The sequence below is a fragment of the Misgurnus anguillicaudatus genome, chromosome 2, assembly GCF_027580225.2.
Source record: "Misgurnus anguillicaudatus chromosome 2, ASM2758022v2, whole genome shotgun sequence".
NCBI classification, from domain to species: domain Eukaryota; kingdom Metazoa; phylum Chordata; class Actinopteri; order Cypriniformes; family Cobitidae; genus Misgurnus; species Misgurnus anguillicaudatus.
The window spans coordinates 21,981,617-21,992,112 of NC_073338.2; the positions used below are offsets into that span (position 1 = coordinate 21,981,617).

General features: G+C 35.4%; 1 protein-coding gene across 9 annotated transcripts in view; it reads left to right on the plus strand.

Moving 5' to 3' along the window:
* The window catches only part of amph (amphiphysin), a 39,711-nt gene extending 35,344 nt beyond the window's left edge, over positions 1 to 4,367 (plus strand). For 6 of the 9 annotated variants that reach the window (XM_073874589.1, XM_073874601.1, XM_073874598.1 and 3 more), the window contains 4 exons: positions 2,239 to 2,463; positions 2,585 to 2,758; positions 2,832 to 2,931; positions 3,196 to 4,367. In XM_073874589.1, coding sequence (XP_073730690.1) covers positions 2,239 to 2,463; positions 2,585 to 2,758; positions 2,832 to 2,931; positions 3,196 to 3,302 — 606 coding nt within the window. In that variant the 3' untranslated portion in view covers positions 3,303 to 4,367. The remainder of the gene's footprint in view (positions 1 to 2,238; positions 2,464 to 2,584; positions 2,759 to 2,831; positions 2,932 to 3,195) is intronic. The other 3 variants (XM_073874615.1, XM_073874619.1, XM_073874620.1) reach the window with 1 other exon arrangement.
* Positions 4,368 to 10,496: the final 6,129 nt, after the last annotated feature.

Here is a 10,496-nt window from a genome sequence, read left to right on the forward strand (position 1 = left end):
GAGAAAACAATACATAAAATGACACAAAAAAGAAAGGCATGCCACCGACACAAAAAACTATTTATAGAAATTCGTGCGAGTGTCACGAAAAAGACAGGCAAGGGTCCGCAAGGGTTCTCAACCCACAAAATGGACACAAATAAATGAAACTTTTGCGTGACAATAACACAACTTTCCGTGAGATCATGTTGCAAAAAACCAGCAAATAAATAAAACAAGTAGTTGAAATCCGCTCTCTGCGCTGCAACCACACCCACTCGTGGAAAAGCTGCAGTCTCTCTCCAAACACCGCCCCCTGAATGGATGCCCTTGATTGTGTTAGGGGCGGGGTCATGTTCGTGGCACCAGTGCTTCATAGACCCACCATTTTAGCCTCGCCCAAATAATCCTGAACACAGAAATGTGGAAAAACTGTTAAATGGTTTAACTCCACAAATTCAGTGCTACATAGTTCACTGTCTTTTTAACGTGTTTCAGCAATACATTTCTAACATCTATAATGTGTTTAGAAACAATTCTCTGATTTGACTTTACACTTTTCATCTGGCTTCATGAAACATGAGACTTGTTGTGATTACCAAACTGATGCCTGAAAAATCTTGCAACAGAATGGTGGTCACATTAGTTATATAGTAGTTGTCACTATTTGATTTGATTTGTGTCTTATGAACAGTGTTTGTTGGTGGATGGAGAAATGTGCTGTGCCATTAATCAAAACCTCCAAGCCATGTTTTTGTATATGTGTATGTGTTTTAAGTTGGTGAAGGTACAATCTAGAGGTTGCAACAGCTGGCAGTCCATTTACTACAGCACTAAAACAAGCAATAGCGATAAGAGTTTCTTCTAGCTTCAAACACAATGTTTCGTTGTTAGATCTAGAGAAGACTCGAGCCACTGTTTCAGCTAAATCAGATTGTACCAGTAAGTTTACTTTTCATTTCATGTTTCTTTGCTGCTCCGCTCTGTTACAAGCGTTTGAACCATTTTAAGGTTGCACACATTAATACCAATGACACAGAGATGATATAACCACACAGTTCTCCTGCTTACCGAACCTTTAAATAGCGACTTAGCTGATAACTGTTATTACCCCTCTTACCCAATAATGATCATTTTTTGGTTTCCATGGTGACCCCATTCTCACATCACCATAATGGGCAGTGATTTTACAAATGTTCATGTTCAGCTGTCATTATATATCTCTTGCATAGTTTTGAATGTAAAGAGGGTTTTTGAAATGTAATGGAGCACAAATTGTTTTTCTTTTCATTCTTGAGTCATAATTAAACGAAAACCATTTTTTCTAAAAGTCCTTATACTACAGTATGTATATATTGAGTTAAACTAAGCTTTTTAAAATACAGTGTCACAGTAGTATGGACTGTGAATTAAAGTTATAGTACATGGTTAAATATACACTGATTTAAAAAACTGGTCCCATGCTGGGGCGGTACCCTTTCAGAAAGTACACCTTTGCACATAAAGAGTTAATATTAGTACCTCAGAGGTACATATTTGTACCATAAAGCAGTGGTTCCCAAACTTTTTCATTGTGCGCCCCCCCTTGTGTAAGGTACATTCCTTCGCGGCCCCCCAAAGAAAATTTGTGACAAAAAACTGTTCTAAAACTCAAAATTTTAATAAAAAAAAAACATTAAATTATACAAAAAAAGTAGTTCTTTTGGTTAGTAGCCTTATTTTTTTTGATTTAATTAAACAGAATTCATGATAAATTAATGTATTTCATAAAATGTCATAAAACTGGGGCCCCCTGGCACCATCTTGCGGCCCCCAGTTTGAAAACCACTGCCATAGAGTGCACATTAGCACCTCAAAGGTGCAAAGGTGTGTATTAAAGGTTTTACAAACATCAAATGATGTTTATCGCTATTTAAATATTGTTATTTATATTATAAATGAATGTTTACCCATATAACCTCACCCATTAGACAGTGGTCATCCACTATGAATCATGATATCCCAGCCCTTCATACCATCTGGTAAACGTTACCTTTACCGATGGTGAAACTCAAGTCAGTTTGTTAGGAGAACTGACTCATCACCTTTCACTTCCAGGACAGTTTTAACCACAGCTGTTAAACTGACTCCTGTAGCCCCCCATTGTGACACTCCGAGTGTTCCCCTGTGTGGTGCGACTCTATGCACCGATCCATCCACATTAGTGGTTGTGTTGAGTGTTTAAAAACACCGGCTCTTACTCCTGGGCACCTCTTCTAGACCATAGATGCCAAAGTGGAGGAAGAGGCCAGTTCAATAGATGCCAAACCAGGAGAACCTGATAGTGTTGAGTCCAAACCAGAAGATGAACCAGATAATGTTGAGACCCAACCAGGAGATGTTCCTGATAATACTGAGTCCAAACCAGATGTTCCTGGTAATGTTGAGCCCCAATCGGGGGATGAAACCAGTAAGGAAAGTGCTGCAAACAATGGGAAAGAGGAGGTAGATATTGAGCTGTGCACACCAAGACTTGGGTTTCCTATGTGATGACTACAACATACTTAGATTTTTTGTAAAAGGATTGTTCAAAGTTATGTGATCATATATATTTGTGTCATCTCAGGAGAAGATGCCCATCCCATCAGTTGTTATTGAACCTGCCTCTAGCAATGAGGGTGATGATGATCGTGATGGTGATTTCACATCTCCGATAGCAGCAAGCGGTAACGGAGTGATACCAGAATGCTCGACACCTGAAGACGTCCCCTCTGGAATGCCCCGTGGCTTTCTTTTCAAGGTCATTATAGAGCATATAAAGATCTGAGCTTGTATGTTTATGAAGATTTACTCACTTTGATATTGTCCTGTAGGTTGAAACATTGCATGATTTTGAAGCGGCAAACCCAGATGAGCTGGAGTTGAAGAAAGGAGACATTGTTTTGGTAGTACCCACAGAACATCCTGAAGATCAGGATGCGATTCGTCTCGATGGTTTAGCAGTACTTGTTTATTCTCAACATGGCTCATTATTTATAATCTGCAACAGCGGGTCAAATTTTATGAATTGGCTGTGCAAGCTGTGCAAGATATGAAAACGGCCTTTTTTCATACTTTGCACATGTAGTTGCCATAATAAAGATAAAGTGGGAACAGTTTTTGGGGGACACAGAATTCATCCTTCTCTTGATCAGAATTACTAATAGTCTTTTATTGGTCATTGTATTGAATGTCTTTAGGATGCCGGTTGGCTCACTGGTATGAAAGAGAGCGAATGGTTACAGCTGGGTACCTCGGCTCACAAAGGACTGTTTCCTGAAAACTTTACACAGCGTCTGGATTAAACAACAACATTAGCGGCACACGGATCTGGACATTTGCAGACAGACCTGCCCAACAGGAAGTCTGACGTACTGATGACAGCTGTCAATCAGACCTGGAAATAACACGTAAAAGGAAATAATGAAGCAAGTGGAGATACGAATAACAAATAACTACTCCGAAAATATCTAAGCATGACGTGATAGTATGGTCAACCCTTCTCGCGAAACCAAGATATCCTTGTTTTTGTTTGTTTAGCTGTGAACAGCAACGAATTGATGTGTGCTTTGTTGGATCTCTGGTGACCTCCACATGTAATCTCTGTCTGATCTAAAGTGAAAGTTTCCCCTCTGACGACAAAAAATACCTTCTCCTCTCTGCACCAAGTGTGTTGTATTGACTTTGTTGCCCTGCGGCGGATTTGATCAGAATTTGTAGTGATATGATCTATTTAACCATTCTAAGTGTTACACGAAACTTAGGTGTTTTCTTTCGGATATAAATGTTACATTGCATCATTGTTAGTGTTCTCTGTAGTTTCACGGCTGGCCGTGCGCGGCTCTGGTGGTGGTATTTGGCATACTTGATATTGTTTTTGGACAAGACTTTTAGTGTTTATGCCAAATTCATTGAAGAAAATGGATATCTGTTCAGTTTATAGCATGAAAAAATGTTCTGAGATGAAATCTGAAATATTGCACCTGGCAAATTCAGCTTTGCGAAACACAAAATGTAGCGGCCTACAATATGTGTATTATATTCACAGTTACATTTATTCAGAATTTATTCTTGAACGGATGTGGAAAGATTAATTTGTGAATGCTGTTTCACGATCGAGGAAATTGTATTTATTTAACTTTATATTTTTAAGCCAATGAAAAGTGGGAACGTTTACGGGGTGGGGAATCTAAAAAATATGCAATATATGTGATGGCTTGATAGAGTAGCCATTGTCATTACTGTTTGGTTCTGAGACAAAAACAGCATCACTCTTGTGTTTGTATTGTTAACCTCACTGTAGAGCATTTCTGTGATGTACATATCTGTGCTAATTTATCTGTAAAGTGAATAAAGAATAGTTCATATGAGTTTTAAGGTTTATTTTCATGAATAGCAAAGTAACATGTAACAGCACTGTTGTTTAAAGCAACACCAAAGATTTGATTTTTTTACCTTCAAATAACGTTTCCAAAAAAGTTTCAGTCGTTCATCCACTCGAAACGGTCTTGTAGTTCGAGTGAAAACTATAAAAACTTGCTTTACGGCAGACCTACAATCCAATCAGAGCCAGCTTTGCTGCAGTAGGCTAAATTATTTACGACAGTGGTAATGGACAATTCCGCTTCCAACCTGTAGGGGGAGCAAAGAGCAAAAACTCTTTTTAAATTATTATCTGCACACAGCAATTTAATACTGCATTTTGTTCACAGTTATTTAAATTCTAATACAAATTGTGATAGCTCATATACAAACATATATTACTTGTTTGATAATTACTGGCCAGTGTTTGTGCAGTTAAAACAATGTTAGTTGTGCAGTTTATAATATAGGCCTATGGTTTTATTTGTAATGACACTCGAGTTGCGCAAGGGGGCAACATTTGTCTTTCTCTGATCCTTGTTCCTGTCGGCTATACATGAGCAGTGTGCAGTATATTCAATAGCTATTTAAAGATCGCATCAGTTTTTCAGAAAGAATGGACATACGCATTACAGTAACATTAAAAATGTCGCAATAGTAGGTTAATGCAATGCAGTAATATTCTGTGATTTATCACAAAAAAACGGACTGTGCATAAGTATATCTTTAAAGTTTAATCACAGATATGCAATGTTCCAACTGTTCAGACTTATTGGCATCAAGAAATCCCATAGACAAACTCCTGAGAACATCAGTTTTGTTATTGTGTTTGTTGTGCCTGCCTATTCCTTTTGTTTATGTTACTGTTAAAATAAATCAAAATCAAATTAAATATATAAATGCATATTGGTCACAGAATCATCTTTAAATATAAATTTCCCCAGCGTCTTATAAATAGCCGACATGCTAGGGCTGGTTTTGACATAAATTGACTATAGGCTATTATGTTGATTTAGATCAGGATCAGGTAAATAACTGCGTTCAATTATATGCCGAATTTGCCAGAGAAATATGGTTTATGTAGGTAACTCTCAAATGTGATATTTTCTTTCGTGGTTTGCTTTTGAAGGCGTTGTTGTGGCGATGACGTCATAAGCCGCACAGGGCAGCTCGAGAACAATAGCGCCAGATTGTCTTTTGTCGTTTATAATTCTTCAAGTTTCTGGACAACAAGGTTTGTTGTCACAATGTCTTGGGTGATAAAATGTTGTCTGTTAGTTGTTTTAATAGGTAAGGTTTTAGTTAACCCTTATATTTATTATTCTGCTGGTGTTTGTTGTTTATAAACACATGTTGACTGAATTTGTAATTGTTTTAGATAAATGTATGAATCAAAAGATCACGTATCCTGAACCGTATCTTATTAAAGCAAAAGGTAGATTGGCTATTTTGAAATGCACTCCGGATCAGACCTCTGCTATCCACTGGTACAGAGCTAAATCAGGTGAAGCTTTCCAAAGGATCCTGTATTTCGACGCTGGAAAACCCAAAATCGAGGAAGCTTTCCGAGGCAGATTCAATGCAGCGATACGTCAAAATACAGTGACCCTCACTATCTCAAAGCTCGAGTTAGAGGATGCAGGGATGTATTACTGTGCGCTCTGGAGTTCAGACAACAGCACACAGTGTTAATAAAGAGAGGAAATCTTTACAAAAACCAGCTAGCATCATCACATACGGGTTTATTTTCATCAACACATCAACAGCACCTCATGAGCGCTATTTAGCCTACATTAATGAATTGTAACCTATGCTTAGCCTATATACAGAGAACATTAGTCATTGTAAACGGGTTTGAAAAGTTTTAAATGGTATGCATATCTCAAAAGAAATACTGCACACTTTTTAGATAGACATACCATAACCTACACTATTACTGTAACTATACATGAATATCAGTATAATATACTGTATATGCCTCTTTCATGTGACTTTATACTGTAATAATTCAATTGATCAAATTAATAACAAGGTTTTAGGGTTTAAATTAACATTTAAAAAAAATTCATAAATGTAAGATTGATAAACAAACAAATAAAAATAGTATGCTACACTGCTCACTTGAAGTAATAGTGGCCTTTATTTAGAAATGTGATAATTAAAATGAAATGATAAATTGCAAATGCACAGCTTGCACAGCACATAAAAAATCACATAGCACATGCAGTTTTATATTTAAATTATTTACACTTTTAGCCAAAGTGACTTACAAAAGTGAGGTACAGTATGATGATATTTGAATTTAAGACTATTGCAAATGTTAAAATTGATTTTATTGTCTTGACATCTGGGTTTTATTTAAATGAAACAGTTGTTGGAGTGACTTTGAAACAAGATCAACAAGCTTTGTGTAAGTGAGAAAAACTTCAAAGTGACTGATTTACAATCCTGGAATTATGTCCATTGGTATCAACAGAGAGAAGGTGAATCTCTGTCAAGATTGCTGTATATCATTGAAACTGGTAATGTCAACTATGATCCAAATAATCCACAAGCAAATGATTTCACTGTAGATAAAACAATACAATACACAATACGAGCCATGCTGCAGTTTACTACTGTGCTTACTGAGACTTTTGTGTATAAATACTAGTATTATTTTCTTTTTATAAAAATCAAGTCCAATATTTGTAGTATTTGTATACATTTTATTTGACACACAGATCATATCATCTCCAGCAGTGTGTGGTGCTGTTGAGCTGTCAAAGAGGATTTCAGTATTACAACACTATTCAGGTGTTTATGAATTTGTATTGTAAATTACTTACAATTATTTTAAGAGAATCCAGTTTGAACGTCTGATATAACAGTCAGGTATGATAAAGAGGAGTCCATTTTCATAAAAAAACATTTTTAAGCATCTGAGTCTTTTTTATGTTGACTTTCTGATATCATTTATTGAAAAGGCATTGACATTTATTATGACTCCGCCTCAGGAAATGACATCATCAAAGTGTAAATGAACAATTTCAGAATTTATTACAACACAGTGTAGGGAGTACAAGAAATCTCATAAAGCTTTCAGTATAGTCTCTTATTATAACTAAATGAAAGATGCTGATATATGTGTGTACTATCATCATCTTAATGATCTATGGTAAGTACACTTCAGTATTAGAGTAAATAAACCAGAAGATAATGACTCAATAAATGACTAATTTTCTGTTTATTGAATAACAGGTGTTGAAGGTTTGACATTAAAACAAAGTCAGATATCCTGGACAAAGCTTTCTAGAAAAACTGTAATTTTCAAATGTGAAGTAACAAGCCTTAACACCGATTATGTCCACTGGTACCTAAACAAAGATGGTGAGACGTTAAAAAGATTGCTTTACATTTCCACATCTGGCATCACCACAAAAGAAGCAAAAGCATTTGAAGGCCAGAAAAATGGAAATTCGTACCACCTGATACTTTCAGAGATAAAAAAGGAGCATGCCGGTGTTTATTACTGTGCAGCCTGGGAAAACAACCACAGTGAAATAACGCTATTACATCTGATACATAAACCCTGAGAGAAACTCACAACAGGAAACCAGAATGCAACTGTAATTACAGTAAAGACAGATCATCTCTGAGTAATGCAACCACAAGCAGTTTAGAAATTATAGAATCAAAATAGGCAAACATTAAACACAGGTTAACTCATGGTTTACATGCAAAGTTAACAATATAATATAGGCTGATGGTCATAAAATGTGGAAATATTAAACAATAACAAAAAACTATTTGTTAAATTATCATACTAATCTAGTAAGGTTAAACCTTTTCACCCCATGTATACGCTCAGGAAAACAGCCGAGGGAAAAGAAATAAAACAAACACAAAAGTTTCTTCATGTTCAAGTTTCTTCAAAAGTTTATGTTTAAGAGAGGTATAAATATTCAATGATGATACTTATACAAGTAAAGAGTGTTAAGGTTATATGTTCACCACGTAATGATCTTTTCAACATAGTGGTAACACTTTACAAAAAGGTTCATTAGTTAACATTAGTTAACTACATTAGTTAACATGAACTAACAATGAACTGCACTTATACAGCATTTATTAATCTTTGTTAATTGTTAATACTTTATTAATATCTTGTTAACGTGCACTGTGAACTAACATAAACAAACAATTAAAAGCTTTATTTCTATTAACTAACATTAACAAAGATTAATAAATACTGTAACCAATGTTTTGCTCGTGGTTTGTTCATGTTAGGTAATACATTAACCAATGTTAACTAATGAACCTTATTGTAAAGTGTTAACAACATAGTCAGTATCAGCAAAGATGCCTCCAGTCCAGACACAGAATTTATATACTGTAGATCTAGATATGCAAAAAATGATCGATCACCAGGATATGTCCTGCAACTACAGTATGGCAGAAAAGATAAGCAACATTCAATAAAAGACAGAGATAAAACTCTGAGATCCATTTCAGATTGCACAGATATTCAGGCAGGAGACAAAGTGACCACTAAATAAAATAATCAGAGTTTATTAGTTGTGTTCTCAATGCTTATTCTGACTTTGTCTGACTAGATACAGATTCAGCAGATTTCTATGTTTTGTGGTAACTTTTAGACACGAGGTCACTGTCCAAACTGTATTATTATCAGTATTTATTAGCATCCTGCAGTTTGTTCTCTATTATAGTTTAGTATCATAAACCACAATACAAACTCAGTCTATCATGAGGGCAGGGAGCTTAACAGCATTACAACTTCCTGTTTTATAGAAATGAATTTCACCCTCTTCCAATAAAAGACACAAAACTCTCTAGACTCCCTCCGTCACTATGAGCGCACTTCTGAATTTATTTGTTTTTCTCTTTATTTATTTAATAATCAGTGGTAAGTAAGTGTTTTAATATTTGACTGTATTATATTGATCCAAGTAATCGAATCATTTCAACCTGATTTCATCTTACATTTATTTAATATTTTATTAGTTTCTGTAAATAATAGCTTGATTTATTGGTTTTGCAGTGAATGGAGCAATTGAGCTGCAACAGAAAATCTCACTGACCAAAGCAGAAGAGAAGTTAGCCATTATCGACTGTCATTTCCCTTCAGACTGCTATAGCTACATTCACTGGTATCAACAAAAAGATGGAGAAACCTTTAAGAGAATGATGTACTCAAAAATCAGTGATGGATCAACAAAGCATGATACTGGTTTTGAGTCAATAAAATCAGAAAAGAAAACATCAAATCACTTTGTTTTAAAAATCACCAAACTAAAACAAGAAGATTCAGGAGTTTATTATTGTGCATGCTGGGACATCTATAGCAGCACAGTGACTTTAAAAAGCCAAACCCTTCACAAAAACTTCACAAACCACAGTTATTCATCCATATACAAAACTATAATACATTTTTTTTTATCATATTTTATCATATCATGTATGAGACGAAGTAAAATTGTCATAATATGTAAGATCAGTTTTGTCCAACAGAAGAAGTTCTGATAATGTGGTCATGCTTATGAAACACTGCTTATTAAATTTATTTTTATGCTGTTTTTTTCTATGCAAGAGAACAACTAAACCAAAAACATTGTTAAAGTGAATAAAATGCATGTTTTTTTATGTTTGTTTGCTATACTTGAAATAGATATTGAATAATATTATTGGGTCGCTACACTGTCAAAATGTGCTGTAATTATGCAGTTGGTTGCCAGTAACTTACTGTAGAAGATAGAAACTGAAAATGTTTCATGTTCATTTAACTTTGAACAAACTGTTTGCCAGTAAATAACACAAATGTAAAATCTACAGTAAGTTACTGGCAGCTAGTTGCCAGTAATACCCAGTAATACTGTCATTTCTACAGAATTTTTTTACAGTGTATTTCTGATTAGGTAAGGAGTTGGTATAAATACAACCAAGGCCGCCTTAATGCACGGGCTTACCTGGGCTGAAGCCCAGGGGCCTCCCAAGTTCAAGGGCCTCCCAAGTTTGCGTTCATGATGAGCTGAAAATGTCATATTGTTTAGTAACTTGTCAGGTTTTCTGTCAATCACTCTAATTGCACGTTACATGGCTGCTGATTGGTCCGTTGTAACTTCACGTGAAATAAATTG